Genomic DNA, 17,901 nt, shown 5'->3' with positions numbered 1-17,901 from the left:
GAGGAAACAGATGCTGTACATCCACTTTGAGTCAGCTGCAAGACAAATTTAAAAAAAATTTCACACCAGTAGAATGGCTTTTCTGAGAGCTTATCTGAACATCACACAGTGTTAGAGGCCTAGCAATTCTAGAGTGACTGATGTCAGATCCAAAGCTGCAAATAAGCAAAGTTACAGTATATATCTAACTTTTCTAAGGCATAAAAATCAGAATCTGTGTATTGCTGAATGCTAATACAGACTCCTGGCTGAATCTGATGGGCTGATTGTATCAATAAATTATAAATACTCTGTATTTTAGATAGATGGAACCTGAATTATCAAGGGAAACTGGACTGATGTGTTCAGCAAATTAGAATTAGTTTTAAATATGTAATTTTATTGAGTATTTATAAAATTGCTTTTTTTCATTTCATGCATGTATTTGTCTACGTGTCTCAATGAGCTTTTCTCTTCAGGACTGCTTTCTGTGCTACCTGTCATGAGATTAATCATTTGGTCTGTGCTCAGTACTAGTGTTCCCAAATGCCAACACTTGTTTTCACAATTTCTTTCACAGCAGAACTTAAGAATTCATTGATTCCACTTGTGTCAGTATAAAGCTGCAAACTTCCAATCCATAATTTGTTAAAGAACATAAAAGATGTGGATGAAATAATCACTATTGTGTGTTGTTCCATGGCATAGTATAATAGCAGAAACAACTGAGAAAATTGTTTCCACTAGGTAAAGTGCAGCATCAACAAAATAATTCATAATTTTATTTAAAGTTCTTGGCGTCATGTTTACTTACTGATTCCTGATGAGCATCTTTTACTCCTTGATTATATTTGCTGATGCTGATTTTCAACAAAAGTAATAATTTCTCAGAAATAATTACCAGGTTATTAATGAAGTGCCTTGTTTTGGACTCTAGTGTACAAGTACGCATACTTCAGTAAATTGTTATCCATTGAGAAGTTTGTCTTAAAAATATTTAAATCAAATTAATGTTAGTGAAAATGTTCTACAAATATGTGCGAGTCAGTCATTATCAATCTCCATACAGATATAACCTACAAGGCCTTGGGCTGGTGCTGTGCCATTGTGAGATGGGATACAGGCCAGTCTGAGTGGGCTAGTCCACCATCCAAGAGCTAGCCTTGGTCAGTGTGAATGTAAGCCAATAGCCATGGGGAGGATGAGGTGTTTGAGCTAATAATGGTCAACAGTAGTCAAAAGTACAAGAACCTGTGAACACAGGTATTTCTTCTAGTCTGGAAATTAGAATGTAATTAAAAGCCAAACCCAGTGAGTAAGTTTGCTCCTGATTCTCATGGTAAGGTTTGAAACTTGTTGATCTATTTAAACAGAAGCATATATCCTGTACCGAAATCAAATATGAATCGGTATTGGTTTTACTATATAGCAGTCTGTTGTTTTGTTTCTTTTATTTCTTATAGTGAGAGCAAATCCCAAACAAGTATTTTAAACAAAAGAGTGAATGCTTTTATTATATATTTCTGGGAAGACTAGGTATGTGGAAAAAAAAAAAAAAAAGAAAATAAATCAAATAAATTTAGTATTTAGAGTTTATGTTTTACGCTTTTTATCTTTTCCTCCCTCCAAATTTTCCCTGTTGCAGCTGAGATCACTTGCAGGGTTTTGATTATATCACTTTAGAATGTCTGTAAAAAAAAAAAAAAAAAAAAAAGTATTGTCATTCCAAGAGAGAGTTCTTACACCGGACCCTTGGACAACGTGGTTGGGAGAGCTGTGCTCCAGCACGTGCCTCGTGAATCTTCTGTACAATCTTGTGCCTAATAGCTTGATACGTGGTGTGTTACCGTGTGCCACAGCAAAGAAAGTGGTCTGCTTGTAGTCTGTCTGGTAAGTGGTTTTGAACCATGACTCTTCTTTTGTATATTTATAAAAGATGCTAAGGAGGCCAGAAATAAACAATGATTTTATTTGAAAATACAAACCCATAAATATATGTGTAGCCTAAAGATTGCCTTCTGTGTCGTAAGGGTCTTCTGGCACATAGGTTTTATTTGCCTTAACATATTACAAATCCATTTTACAAATATTATTAGGGTTAGCTGTCTATATATGTACAGAATGATCACCTCCTTTTGTTTACAAAGATACGCTCCTGACTGCAGAAGAAATTTCAGAATTGTTCTAAAGACCTTTCAAGATGTGTGTACTATGAGTGATCTCATGGTTTCCAGCTGAGACAGCTGTGTCATTCCTGCATCCTACCCCAGATGAGCCTCAGCTCCAACTCCAAATTAATCTTTTCTCCCTGCCCATTCCTTTCAATCAGTTTTTCTTCGGTTTATGCTTTGGTAGAATGCAGAAGTGTATGGCAGGCTATTTTTAGAAGACTATGCAAAAGGAAGTTATGTTATTAAGTTATTTGAGAAGCCTTTGCAGATTCTCATTTGAAGAAAGGATATTGTCTTTCCAGCTTTTCAGAAACATGTTTGCAAAATAATGATTTCAGTTGTAAGTATTCTTTTATCCAGCAGTATCGCTGATCTCGTTGTTTCAATAATTTCTATGGAAATTTGTAGACTTCTTTACTGCACTTTTGTTGAAAATGGGAAATATGTAAATTTAGGTTGAGTGTTATGAATATATATGACGTATATGAAGGCTAGATAATCAAGCAGTAGAAACAAGCATATCTGAAGAACGTGGTGTAAATTTACACAGTTTGAGACTCTGGACTGGTATTTCCTATGTGTGCAATCAAGTTATCATGGAATTTACTGTGAGGTGAATTTATCGTGCTCCAGAATTTACAGTAGTTTTCTTTGTACAATCAGTAAAATTTAGTTTGCTTCTTCCACTTTCCAGACTTACACTACTTTTTTCATATGATATTATTTGATGTAGTAATATAGTGTACTTGTTTGAATGTTGCAATATCTTCTGACTTGTGACTCAGCCTGCTTGGGGGTAGAGCGAAAATATTTGTTAGACCCTTCTGTAATGCTGCTAAAAAGATATGTAAATTCTATGCTTATACACATTAACTTGAGGTCACCTACATTAGTTTTACAATGCTGTTTTTTTTTCTTGATTCTTCTCTTGAAGTGGCTGAATGATCTTGCTGCAAATTCTTTTCAGTGTGCTGCAAAGCATCTTGAACATTGTAGTGGGGCTCTGACCACTGGGTGGCTGAAAAGAAAAGATGAGTAAGAGCAAGAGAGGGAAAACAATACAGTAACTTGTAAACTTAAAGGGGTGTCTTACCTGGGAGGGAGGCTGAGAGGTCATCAAAAGCAGTAACATAATTAGAGCTGTAAGTGAATACAAAATACCAGTTTTGGCTTGGAAAGCTTTGTGAAAGGAACCCTCTTCATCAGGCAGCAGGCAGTTAAAACCACTAGGGGCGGTGATGTTTGCATCAGTGAGAGAATCACGCTCATGCTGTATTGGAGCATCAGGTCAAGAAAGTACGAAGCCTTTCCTAGCCAAGGAAGGAAAGCAGTAAGCCCAGCACAATGGGGATAGCGAGCAAGACTTCTTTGGCCGGTATGAAATGCCACAGTAGTGTTACAATTCTCAGTCATCGTAAAACCTACCAGTTCTACTAAGTTAATCTCAGGTTCAGTGATCAGGATTGGTGACTGAATTCAGAACAGTTGTTTTTTTTTTAATATGTAAGTCCAGCATTCTGTTGTTAGTAGTTCTAGGTTTCTGCTTTTATAAATAAACAAGTATTCTCCACATGATTTAAAAATACTTTAAAAAATGCATCCTTACATTATGCATGGAGCTAGAGAATGATGAGATGTTGTGTGTTCTCTAAAAATGGAGCAGACGAGGACTGAAGAAAGATAAAAATGTGTGGTTTTTTTTTTTTTACTTTTAATAATTTGAAGCTCTGTAAAAAAAAAAAAAAAAAAAAAAAATCATTGCCAACAAAGCTTTTGAAACTGTTGGTGTCATGATTGTAAGAAGACACGTGAACCCTTTTAAAGTTAGCTCCATTTTTGGAAGTGCTACTGGCAGAAGACTTGAGACTGGAGACAAGGCTTATCATTTTAGAAAAATTAGGGCAGGGTATTTTAGATGACTCCATGGATTTTTGGTGCTTAAGGTCTTTCACTGAAAAGTCATTATGATTGCAAGTCAGGTGCATGTCAGGTCTGCTTTAAACATTTCCTGTATACTGAAACCTAGAAAATTTCTTCTTGGTTTTGAAGCTGTTTCATGCTAATAATAAGCCTGTATCACAGGAAAAAACAAACAAACAAACAAACAAAACCAAAGAAAAACCCCACCCAATAAAAGAAGCAACAGAAAAAGCCCTTTATATGTTAAAAGAAGAGGTATATGCTACTTGAGGTAAAGGGTTTTGTCCTGGGAATATGTTTCTAACACTTTTCAAGAGCTTGTTTCTTGGAATAGTTGTGCATGAAACACACACACACAAAAATGATGTAGTTTGAGTTTTATTGACATGACTACGTGTTGTAAATAGCAATGTACAACTTTGCAACATCCTGTCTCATCATCGCATTTTTTCTGGTGTTCTCTGGACTACTTTTTGTCCAAATAAATTAAACTGACCTTATAGAGACAAGATTGGAAGTTTTCTGTTACTTTGATCAGAATTAGCAGTAGACGTGTCGAGCAAATTACTCCTAAAATTGGACAGATGCACAGTAGTGTGGTATGTCAATCATTTGCTGTTTTTGTTTCAGTTTGAGAGCTCTGTATACTTCAGACAAGCTATTAACATCTTCCTGGTATTGTAAATTGCCAAGTAGGATTTCCTATTGCTGCCTGTTGTCCAGACTCTGCAACTGGAAAAAACTAACAGCTTTTAAATCTTTTTGTTAGAAAATCAGCATTACATGCTTCCAGGAAGGTTTATTAAGAATTACTGCATTAGAAATCTACTGTCAAAGTTTAATTAAAAAAAAAAAAAGGCAAAGGAAACTTTTTATTAAAGCTCACATTTCCTTGTAATTTGTACTTAATGACTTAGGGTCCACAGCTGACTTAATCCATGGGGTTTGCTCTCGAGTTCTGTTTGAAAGCCTGACTGCAGTGCTGTTTTGTGCGTGCAGCGTGCCTGTGTCATCCTTGCTAGCAGAGCGTCTCCATATCCCACACTGAAGTGGGATTGATGACCAGTGTCTGTATTGCAGCCCTTAGCAATAGATTGTTAAGATCAGCACGCTGTCTGTGGAAGAGACTTGTCTGAAGGGCTTGTAATTCCTTTCTACAGTTCAACAGGGAGCTATCAGACAATTGCTTCTGTCCCTGAAAGGTTTGTTTTTGTTTTTGTTTTTTTTTTTTTTTTTTCTTCCTGACTTTTGATTTATTTAGCAGAATTGTCTGTTCAAAATTTGGATGCTTAATTAAATTTGCATAAGGATGATTTTTCATTGCTTGGTGGTCTGTGTTAGAGGAGAATTAATAATCCAGTTCAGTATTGAAAGTTTCTTTACATTTTAGCGGCCATATGAAAAGTAAAGCAAGAGTCTACCAGCTTTTAGTTGTTGAGCTGAAATCCTGCTAACAAAACATGTCAAATATCTTTTAGTTAAAAAATCACGGGCAGAGAAGGTTCAGCAAAGAAAGAATCTTCTGGACTTGCACAATTTAAAGTGTATTTTGAGAATAGAAAAGAGTAAAATTATTATAGAAGAATGAGCCAATGTGCCTCTCATTGAGGACAATGCTAAAATAAAAGTAGGAGTGAGTAGCTTTCGTAGATTAAGAGCTGTAGGAAGGGCCTATGTTAAAGATTCATATTTGTATGGTTTCCTACCTTCTCTTTTGGGCTTGCAAAATGTCCTTCAGTAAGAAGCTATCAGCAAACAATTTCCTCTGTGCTTAGAGAACTCAAATAAATGACTTCATAAATATTAGATCTTAGTTTCATCACTTATTTTGTGAGCAGACCTCTTGTGTCCCTCAGAGCCCTGTGGACTTGGGTGGAAGTCGGTATGTTAATCAGTTTGCTTAGACACACCAAATACCAACATAGCAGCTTTCAACTTCCTCTCTTCTTTGGCAATACATTTTGCTTGCAGTTACCTGGAATATTTATTTTGTTCAAATAAAATACATTCCTGTCTTATTAGGGAAGATGAAGTTAATTGTTGCTTTGATTGAAACCCATGATGCAATATACTAAAATAGATGATAAAATCTGCCCATTGGTGTAACTGAATAAAGAACAAGGTAACATTTTCAGTCATCTCTTACTTTACCAGTTATCTGACCACGGAAGTGGGTTTATAATGTAAGAATCTAGGTGAGAAACTGCTATATATTATCTGGGAGAGTACATGTAAAAAAAAGTTGATGGGACAGTACTGAAATAAATTATGGAAATAGTTTCTGATACAGAACTACCATAGTTATTTGGGCTGTTTTTAAGGTTTATTAGCAATACAAGAGTAGGTGTCATGAGTGTGAATTTCTTTTGGTCTTGTCTTCACACACCATATTCCATTTTTTGCATATTTGGGAAGGCCACACATAGAGAAATGAATGTAAGCCTCCAGTCTGGTGTGGTTTGTTTTGTGCTGTGTGTTTTTTTGTTGTTTGTTTGTTTTTAATTTGATGTTTGTTATGATAAAGAAAACCTGATAATCTTTGCATTATTGTGGTCCTCTCGTGTTGTTCCCACTGACAGTAGAGGGGCTCAGTTATGCATCAGTCACTGGCTAGTGTAGGAAGTGCTGAGGCCCGCACCGAGCCATGGGTGGAGAACAGGTGGTTCCAGAGACACAGTCTGGTTTAATGCTGCGTGGGGCAGATCTGTGCTGGATCATGCTCTGTGACCTCTGGCCTCCAGGTTAGAGTGGCCGTTCCTTGTCCCAGGATCCACTGAACCAGGATCAGGCATGGATGGGCTCTAGCCAGGGTAGCACTGCTAGGATTTCTGGATCACAAATGTGTATGAATTTATTCTAATTCTAGAATTTATCCTAATTCTGTTTATCCTTCTCAAGAACAGCAGTTGCAGGACTTGCACCACCTATTAGTTGAGGGCGGAACCAGATAAAAATACCAAGGAAAATGACAAGGAAGTATCTTAGTTTACCTTCATTGCTTCTGACAGATTTCCTGTGTCATTTGTGTGAGTTTTGAAAAAAAAAAACCAAGAGAACACAGATAAATCATTATGCTAGAAGTTGTGGTTTTTTTGTTTTTTTTTTTTTTTTTTAAGTGTCCGTCTGTCTGTATGTTCTAATTTACCTGAGTTTGAACACAGTTTTTAATAGCTCTTTCTCATAGTTATTTTAGGTATCTTCATTATTGAGTGTCCAACTGACAATTTAATGTGGACTTATTCTTCCATGTTCTAAACTTGAAACATTTCCAAGGTATCTAAAATGAAGAATGCTTAAAATAGTCACCTTTTCATTTAGGACTCTCACTCCATTTGTGTTCTAGAGGCTTCAGCAGGGCAAAAATGAGATTGTAATAAGCCATTGATGGGGGTGCACTAGTTTTGTCAGTCTCAATACTAATGCAAGTTGAAGGGCAATACAAAATTATTTTCAATATGCATGTTTTTTCAGCACTTGATACACTTCTGAAGTACTGTTCTCTTTCTGTATAAAAGGAAGTCTGCTTTGATTTTTTTTGTAAGTCTGTTGAAATAATTCCTATTATAAAAATAGAGTATCTTAAAGCTGTTAAGCTGTGGGAATGCCATAACGATGGTACAGATCATTTCTAATTGGATTACAAATTTCCATAGTTAAAGTTTGCATCTCTACAGAGTGAAGGCAGATCATAATGCTAAGCAGTTTTTTCAAATGGATAAGATATTCATGGTGCCTGCTGTCACTATTAGCAGAATTACTTGATGCTTCCATATGGTACAATGATTTTCCCTGTGTCTAATATCCTGAAGTGTGGAAGTCCCATTTTAAAGATAAGAATCCTAAAAAAGGAGATGTTTAAGTTTTGTCAAAAGTTAGTTAGTGAGACAGTATGATGTGCAAGACTGTGGCAACCGCCTGGACCTAGCTGCCTGTTCAAAGAGTTACAGTCTCTCTTCAGAGCCCAGTTGTTCTGACTATTAAACTGGATCTCTGATCATCAAATATCTCCTAAGATCCCCGACCTAGTTCTGTTTCCTTATCTGTGAAAGAGGGAGACTACTGTAACTGTTTGCTTAAATACTCTTTATGCTTTGCATACCACAACTGTTGAAAATACAATTCGCAATCAAGTCAAGTTTGAGATAGTAGCATAAAATAGGGAAGAAATAAATGAAAAAGGTGCTGAATCTGGAGGTTTGGCATTCAGACTTTTCTGTTTCGTTTAGTCTAAATTTGGCAAAAGTAAAGTTAAGCATCTTTCTAAAATTAAATCACTAGGTTTCTTTACAGTAATGGAGACAAATAACCTTGTCCTGGGTGGTGGGATGCAGTTTTCATTGGTTAATGTGCTTAAGTTCTAAAAAAAAGCCAATTGACAATATTTTTTTCATATAGACACCAATACATAGCACAACCAACAATACTCACGTATTTATTGTTGTTTATGCTGCAGTTAGCCTGAATCCTTGCATGTAAATTCTATGTTAATACATCTGAGTTGTAGTTTCCATATGCTATTATTCTTTAATTATCTTCTTGAAAGGATCTGTCCATCTTTCTCATGTGACCACAAGACAGGAATTTGTCAGAACCTGACAATAATGTCAGTATTTGAGCCCTCTTATTAACAATTCAAAACCTTCAATGACTAGTAAAATTTAGCTTGTGTCCTAGCTGATACAGATTTGGGGATACATGTATAAAATACGAGTTTGTTTGGTCTCTGATGAAGCCTCCAGAAACTCATTTAAGTCAGATAAGCTTTTACAAACCTCCAACTCAGTCTTCTGGCTTATGCTGTTAACTTAGGTAAAACCTGCTTTCAAGAAACTGGCCAAACTCTTGAGAATAACTTTTTTTTTTTTTTTTTTTTAATGCTGTGCAGAACCCGAATACTTCTCTGCCTCCAGTCAATAAAACACAAAAGATGGGAGAAATGTAGCTTCTGAAGTGGCTTTTTGGTCATTAAATCTTAGATAACCTTAACCTGGAGACAGTGAGTTACAGGTCTTGGCCACAGGATTGTAGAGACAGCTGTTGAGCATGTCTGATATCACTCTACGTTTTCTGGTTGGTTGTTGCTTTTTTAGCAAAGGTACCACTCATTCCTTTTTCCAGGTTCAGGCTCAAAATTACAGATCCTGTCGATTACAGATAAGCTGCAAAAGGTTCACTGGTAAATCTGCACTTAGAGGCATTTGCAACATTCTAGACCATTTCAGTTGTTGTATTTGGAGATGGGGCATCAATAATACATAGTTTCATTAAAAAGCAGTATGCTTTAATATCATTGTACTGAGTTATTTTTGGTGATTCAAGTGATCCCATTTGAAATATAACAGATTAAATTATGCACCTGTATATTCAATTGCAGAGTTTGCACTAGATACCTGGAAGGAAAACTAGTACATTTCTTCCAGATCTTCAAGCTTTATTATTCCTATTCTTAAATGCAAACGTATGCATTTGGAATCCTGATACAGCTCAACTGGAGCTGTAACATATGGGCCCTCTTTTAGTTCCTGCCCCCTGGAAAGCCAAAACTAGACAGAAATACCACTCTTCTTTCTCTCTGGTTTATTTGTGCTCTTTTTTTTTTTTTGAGATGCTCTTGTTTGAAAACAGAAGGTTGGCACCTGAGAAAGGAAACTGGGGAGTGTGTGAAGCAGTGGGATACTGGACAGGAGGGGTCCTGTTTTCTCCCAGAAATGCACTGCAGGGCACTGCCCTGCACAGTGCTTGGGAATACTGTGATGCTACCCCTGCAAGGGTTTTGAGCAACCCTGGAAATTGCTGTTAACTTTTCCTCATTAGAATTGCCTGTTTTCTGGTTTTACTAAAAGCTTTCTCTAAACAAATGCTTTCTCGTGTTCATCTCTAGCTATACTGGAGAGAGCTGGCATACAGAATTGACTGACCATTTTTTAGTGTTATACCCAGTGAGCGATGGCAATGAAGGCTTGTTGTATATAGGAGATGATTCAGAAGCTGCTGAAAGAGAGCCCAGACGTTTTTTTTTTCTGAAATCAGGAACAGACTTACCTTTGGGATGTATGTGTCCCTGTCCTTCAGTGTTTGCTTGGTGTTTTTTATATTACAGATATGCTCTTGGAGACTGTCTATTCTGTATGGTAGGGGAAGCTTGTTCACTGTTTTCTCCACATGGATAAGTTTTTCATCATTTGATAAGTTATGCCTTGTTTCCTGTAGTAGGATTGTTTCGTAATTCAGGACTGTGCAGCCCTGCTTGGCTGCCCTGTCTGCTCTGTTCATCTGTGGGATGTGCCCGTGCATGGGTACTCTTTTGGTAGCAATTGGGAGGATAAAACCAAATTAAACAGAAGGCAATAAGGAGACTAAGCAAGCATTAGGATTGGACTACTTTGCTGTTCTTTGGGATTGTTACTATTGGTGAGCACCATGGTATAATGAGTAATCAGTCTGGGAAAACTATATCCGTGCTCCCTGCGTGAAAGCCAGTACTGTGAATATTTAACCACTGAAATGGAAGTCTTCTAATCTTTTACCATGAGGCACTGATGCAGCCACAAGACACATACAATCAGAAAACACGTAAACAAAGGCAAATAAGGGAGAACTGACATCTAATTCTTTACAAGAAACATAAATAAATTTAAAAAGAATTCTGAAATGGAAGCAAAAAATAATTTATTTAAGATAGAAAATCCTGGAGTCAGAGATGATAACATAATAATGCACAGAGTCACTATAACACCTTTCAGGCAGGTGGAACAATGGACAGTCTTAGGGGCTTCTTTAGAACTCTGTCATAATGGGGTTGGCACAGTTCTGCCAGTGACTTCAGGATGGACGTGTAGGGGTAGGAGCGTGACACTGATGGATAGCACTGGCTCTGCCCAGGTACATCAGATGTTTAGCAGACTTGTGCCCGAGGTATTGGATGTTTAGCAGCCATTTGTAGCTACTGTGCTGATTGCAGAAATTTTGGGCATGTGCATAAAAGTCCTTAAATTTTGCTGTATTCGAATTTTGAGAAGAGAAGGTGCCTGGGGAAATATGTACCTCTTGGTCCACATCAGCAGCTTTTTTACAAGTATTAACGATACCAGAGTCATGCCCTTTCTTTTCTTTCAATTGTAAGGGATTTTTAAAAGATATTACTCATTTGGTTTTCTTTGCTGGGAATGGATTTATTTTGAAAAATTTATTGTAACATTGGGTTTTGATGCTTTACCAACACTGGGCAATGAAACCAGACTGTATTTCAGTTTAACTTCTGATTCAGCACAGCTTACAGTTCCTCTTGCTTAACTCTGTCCAATCTGCAAGATATGCATGGTAATATATATATATAATAAATATGATACTTCCAGTGATGTTCAAGTTGCTTACCTGATTTCTGCTAAGTGTAGGTCGTGTGTTTTGAAGCCATGATATTTTGTGTGCTGACATCCAAGTGTGACTTTCAAAAAGACTAATTTAAAAAATAAACATGATGGATTGATTGTCCCATCAAGACAAGATTCCTAAAAATAGTTTTCCCCTCTCTGAATAGGTAAGGGGAGATTTTTAAAATTATTTTTTTGAGGAGCTGTTTTATATGTACCATCTCTCATGTTTACAGCTAGGCTCATGCCAAACATTCCTGTTCGGGAGAATTGGAGGTGGAATTAATTTCTTGTCCTATTTCTGGCCTCCTAAGTTTCTGTTGTGGTACATTCAAAAAGGTACCAGGGTCCTCTCCCGGTGTAGAGAAGGAAGTGAAAAGCCCAGAGTCACTGAGGGGTCCTGGCTCTCCAGGGGAAAAAAAAAAATTAGGTGAATTAACCTGGCAAACACTGGTGAGAGACTAGATTGCTGAAGAGTCAAATTGGGATGGAATCAGAATTAGGGTCCTGGTGATATGACTTTTCTGAGGCACATGGAAATGAATAAATCCTTTATTCTGTTGAGGGTAGAACGTGTGGGAAATTGGATGTTTTTCTTTATTTGAGCCACTTCAGAAGGGGTGAAGGAGTTACAGCAGAATCTGACCTATTGGTTGGCAGCCTTCACAAATTGATGTTGCCGCGCAGGTGGAGGCAGCAGTAGAGTTGTGGCTTACTGTGCTGGCTCTATTTTTAGTTTCTGACTGCTTACAAGTTCTGTTTACAAATGTCAGGAAAACGCATTAGGATTATCTGCTTTATTGTAGGGGTAATAAAATGCTGTCCAATTTAGCCAATAAAATAGCTAAAAGCAGGCTCCCAGTGCCATTGCAGTGTTAGCTGCTCAATGTATATGATGGCTTCACAGGATTTTTAAGCTGCCTGCTCTTTTCTTTACTCATTACTTGTTTCCTACCATTGTACTAACTCAATATGGAGACTGGGAATCTCTGTGTGTTTGGTTGTTTTTCTGGTCTTAACTGAAAATGTGTATTGAGAAGCAGGAAGGTGAAGGTTCAGCAAGAGCTCCCTGATCCATTCCTGCAGTACCATACATTGCTCCTGAAGCACAGCAGTGATACTGGAGGCAGAAGGACAACTGGTTATTCCTTTACCTACGTGTCTGAAGTTTTTGCACACTTTTAAAAAGCACTTTGCTAACAAAGTTGGTTCAGCTTCAGTGCCTAGAACAAGAGCTAGCCCTTGTCTTGAGGTGTGGTCAGTCTGTAGCAACCTGTATTGCTTGATACCCTGTAAGCCAATGTTACAGTTGCTTTCTGTGCAACAGAGCCTAGACTCATGGACAAACATCCCATTTAGGCTGGAATGACTTACTGATGAGCTTTCTGGCTGTACTTCTCAGCTGCAAATATTGATGTGCTTAAGTCAGGGCTGAAGGTGCTTTAAATGTTTTTATTTATTTTTATTTGACTCCGAAAAACGGACAAATGGGTCATTTTTGCCTTTAGAAAACCAGTGTGTAAATAAATAATGTATCTTTCCAGTGCTTAAATGATCATTACTGCTTTTATTATGGCCTTCTACCACTAAAATTTAGTATTGCAGGGTACCAGTTCTTGCAAGTCTTTCCTCCAGTCATATTCACTAGCTAGCAAAAAAGTTTAAGCAGAGTTGTGGCACTGTTAGTTAATACTTTTTTTTCATTACTGTTTTAGACAGCTCAGGCAAAACAAATTTTGTGTGAGTGCTGTGAATATTCACTGTGGTAGAATACACAAAAATAAATCCTTCCTCAAAGCATTTGTAAGGTGTAGCTATCTGCCTGCACTTCACCTGGAGAAATGATATATTCATTTTTAAAGGAACCATAGAGTTGATGTGTTTTAAGTCTGGATTAGACTGGGGAAAAATACTTGGCAATTTTTAAATACTGAGGAGTTAATTCCACCACAGAGGCTGGCTAGCAGTAGGAGTAAAAGCGTGGCTTTGAACTGTGTCATATTGTTTTGCCAATGACCAGGCCCAACAAAAATGATAGCACCAGCAGGAAGATGAACCAATACACAGACTGTATTGTAGACAAGAAGGACATTCCATGAATGATCGCTGGGGGTACAAACAGATCAATCAGCTGGTACGTAATTGACGCCACCCCCAACGACCCCACAAAGGACGTAACTCGTCCCACAACAGGTGGTACAAAGAGAGACCTGAGGCTGCCCACAGTTGGCATGGGAAACAGCCAGACCAGCGAGCTGAACACACAAGAGAAAGGTGACCACATAGTGACTCTCACCCGATCAGCCCATGTTCGCAAAGGTCTAAACAGACTGGGGCCCAGCTCCAGGGAGAGTCAGGAGGTCTGCCCTGAACCAGGATGCTCTGTGGAGTGCACTCCACAGACAGACACTCCTGACTCCCTGCAAGTGGTCCCAGCTTTTATCCCCAAGCAGACACCTGACCTTTGTCAACTCAGTGTGGGACCCCTGGGGCTCATTTCCCTTCTGGCTCTCCCTGCAGGGCCGGCCGCACCCTGGGGGGAAGCTATAAGGCAAACTCACCCCCTCTGTATGAAGGGCTGTGGGAATCACCCATGTGTCAACCTTAATTTGGGGCTCGGGGTTCAAACCCCAGCATTTTACATATGCAAGCAGTAATGACAGGAACGTTGCAAGTGTTTACCTGTGTGTACCTGTGAGGGCCCATTCTTTTTTTTTCAATGCAACTTGTGCATATTTTGGAGTTTTTGAAACGGTATGCCTCTAAGGGGGCATACCATGAAAATTGGATAGGTACTGTATCATTATGCAGTGAGGTGTTCGAATTTACAACTGGATCACTGCAAGCTAGTGTCAACTTGTCAAGTGTAGCTCCTGCCTGGCATGTCTGACCAAGAAGTATAGCTCCTCTTTTTTTCACCTAAAAGGTAAAGTGTGGGACATGACAAGAGGGAAATATAAATCCATACTATTTAGCTTTCAGCTCTTCAGATTTGAGGAAATGGGAATCTGGAAATGAACTTGATTAATTTTCTTTGTGTTTTGGCCAACTGTAATGATAAAGGCCAAATATTTGTGATACCTGGTATGCTCATGGCCACAGCTAGGTCTTAGATACTAGATCAATATGAAAAGGGTTATTTTTTTTCCAAGGTTTTAATTTATCCACGTAAGTGTCACAGAACTGCAGCTTGCTGTTACTGAAAAGAACAGTCAAACTGTAGTATCTCTGTTGTGCCAGTCTGTTCTAGTGAATACTGGAACACTGAAAATTAGATATCGTTTGTCAGCCTAAGATTGACAAAGTCATTGATGAGCCTGTTGGGTATTTTTAGTTAAAGCACTCTTCTTTTTACAAAAATGTATTTTTCTTAGTAAAGTTAGCTGATATCTGTTCATGAAGGAGTAACAAAATTAATCCTTCTAGGCTGTATTTCAAGTCCTTTTAACATTGGAACTAGAATGCTGTGCATCTTACTCAGGAGCACAGATTTGGTTGGTCCTGTTCTCATTCAACAGTCTGCAAAGCACAGCAAGAAGTCTAGAGCTGCTCAGTGCTTGAGAGCCTGGTGTTCCTCTGGGCTACTGAAAGGTATTTTTTTCCTTGCACGGTATCTCCTAGAATTGAGAACTGTGAGATGATAGATTCAGTGGAGTAAAATTATAAAAACGATAGTTTTTCCTAGATGTGAGCCTATTTTTAAACCTTGGTTTATGTTTTAGAGGCAGCATGGAGTCAAAATCAGAGTTGGTAAAAATGTTTCCTGCTCATGGTTTTTCCATTGGAAATCACTGATCTGATAGAATTTGAAGCATTTCTTGGGGCTGTGTGAACTACCCTTAGGCTTTTTTGTCAAAAGTGTGGCAGTTCAGAAGTGTGGATGGGCCTGCATAGTTTTCTGTCAGCCAGTTCAGGTGGACTTTTGTGAGCTAGGCTCCTAGCTAGGCAAGGAGCACTCTGAGACATGTAAAGTTTTCTGAGAGTTTGAAACAGTGGTTTCAACTTATCTTTACTTATGCTGCATTTCAGATGCAGTTTTGTTTCATAAACAGACTGTTTCTGAAGGCTAGGTGTTGCTCCATTATGATTTTGGAAGAAAGGAAATACTCTATTGAGTTATCTGACTGTTTCTTGGAGCACAAGGCCTGTCTTGTAGACCCTTTTTAAATTCTGGTCAGGTCATTCTAGCTCTCAGACAAGCAAAGAAGAAAGGACACAGGATATGTTTAAAGTGACTCTAAATAATGTTTTCTTTCCTTTAGCTGTCTCCGTAATGAGATACAGTGCATCATCATTTGGATTTGCTGTAAGTAGAGATATAATTTAAATACTCCTTACTTCTTCTTAACTGGCTTTTGCTATACATGAAATACTATATTTTTTCTTGTTGTTAAGTTCACGACAAGATGTGCTAAGTTGATGAGGGATCAGAAGAAATATTGTTGAAGTTGTACATTGGAAAGGAGAGTAGTAAATGCTTTCATTACACTTTTTCAGTTTCTGACTACTAAGTCATATTGGAGTTAATATCAATACTCGTATCTTATTGATAAATATTATCCACCAGGTATGATTTTCATCTACAAAATCTCTCAGGTTAGTCAGTTCTGTTGTTGGGCTTGAGACAAATTCTGAAGTTCCATTCTGAATTTTGTGACCTTACTCCTGTTGAGGTCTGTGGTAAAACTCCTACTGACTTTAGGATGACAGCTTTCCTCTCTGTTGCCATGACTTTCCTGATTAGTGGCAGAGCCAGAGCAAATAATTCCTAATGACAAGCAAAGTGTCTCATTTCAAATAATTCCTTTTGCTTTCAGATTTGAAGGTTAGATTGACTCTAGAAAGTTTGACTTATGGATGAATGTTCTTCTGTGGGACAAGCCTGGTTTTTGGTGTTACCTGACATCATGTCTTCATTAATGGGGAAATACAAACATGACAATTTTGTTAATGATACAGAATAATAAGAAATTTGGGGATTTTGAAAAAGTTTGTTTGCTTAGTTTGAAACAAAATGTTCTACTGCAGAAAATTACTGACTTCATAGGAGAAGGGAATGCTTGACAGACATTTTCAAACACTTTTTTTAAGAGAATCTTGCATAAGAATCATATTGGTATCTTAATTCTTTTGGCACCACAGTGGCACATTATGGTGGGGTTTTTTTTTTCTCTTAACTTCTCTGCAAGTGATGGATTACAAATAAAAAGTTTTAAATCCTTTGATTGACTTCCTGAGCTCTAAAGTGTATCATTGTGCAATAATGCATGGCAAAAATGTGAAGATCAATTCAATAAATGTGAATCCTGCTTTCATTAAAATGATTTATGTGAAGCTGCTTTGTGGCTCTGCAGCAGGATAGTAAATGCATTATTGTTAGTACAGGGCACATTTAATGGCCCACAAAACAATTGACGTTGTATCTCTTTCAGTTTGATGCTACCCTGGATGTTTTGTCATCGGCAATAGTTTTGTGGCGTTACAGCAACGCAGCTGCTGTACATTCTGCACACAGGGAGTACATGTAAGTACACTTAATTACTTTTGGCTTTGGTAGAGGCTTGCAGAGCTTTTGCTGTCAAGCTGGGATGCTACAGATTCCAGAGCTTTGGCAAAATACATTTTGTCACATCAGCAAGTTTTCTTTACTGCTGTCAGCTTAGTGTTTGGTCCAAAACATGGAGCCTTTCCTTGGGGAAACCTCCCGGGGGTTGTGGTTTTCAGTTTCTTTTTAGTAGCCAAGATAGTAATTATTAGGGCTTTGCAATTTTTTTTTCACCATTGCAGCATCTGTATGGGCTGTATTTGCAATCTGTAATGGATATGTAAATCTTTTATTTTGCATCTTACTCCATTATGCTTACTAGGGTATGTTTTTAAAATCGATGCTTGTGTTATATTTGTACTTCCTTTAACAAGACTGGAAAATGAACCCCTTCTCTTGGAATGTGAATCACTTCAACTGCTAGTGATAATGTTAGAAGCTGAGATTACCAAACATCTGGTAAGACTGAGCCTGCGTTAGTGCTATGGCAGTAGGGTGACACAGTTAATTACAACTGCTGTACAAAGGAAAAGATACACCCTTTTTATTACAGAGCTATTGCTGGTTTGGTAAGTAAGAGTATATCAATACTTGCATGCCTTTTTCATGCAAAAAAATATATGCTTGCAAAGTATAAATATTTAATGCTTGCTGCATACATCTTATGGAAAAATATCTTTAATTTGCAACGCAGTATTGATCACAGTGGAAATTACATTCTGCATCATTGTGCGTTGCGCAGCATTTCTATTTGCGGTGTCTGTGGTAGCTGAGAAGATCAGGAGATTGGTTCAAGAATAGTTCCAGCTAGTGCATAAAGAAGACTTTAGCCTCCTACTCAAATTTTGGGTGTATCTAGGCGAAGAACTGTAGTATGTTTATCTGCTTTCGTTTTGTTCTGTGCTGCCATTGCTAG

The 17,901-nt window shown here is 37.8% G+C and overlaps 1 protein-coding gene across 1 annotated transcript in view; it reads left to right on the top strand.

The window, feature by feature from the left end:
• The window catches only part of TMEM163 (transmembrane protein 163), a 91,342-nt gene that overhangs the window by 37,025 nt on the left and 36,416 nt on the right, over window positions 1–17,901 (top strand). The window contains exons 3-4 of the mRNA XM_008936363.1: window positions 15,703–15,746; window positions 16,873–16,964. Coding sequence (XP_008934611.1) covers window positions 15,703–15,746; window positions 16,873–16,964 — 136 coding nt within the window. The remainder of the gene's footprint in view (window positions 1–15,702; window positions 15,747–16,872; window positions 16,965–17,901) is intronic.

Source organism: Merops nubicus, unplaced genomic scaffold (assembly GCF_000691845.1).
Source record: "Merops nubicus isolate BGI_N331 unplaced genomic scaffold, ASM69184v1 scaffold36742, whole genome shotgun sequence".
Lineage (NCBI taxonomy): Eukaryota > Metazoa > Chordata > Aves > Coraciiformes > Meropidae > Merops > Merops nubicus.
This window is presented reverse-complemented; position numbering and strand designations above follow the sequence as displayed.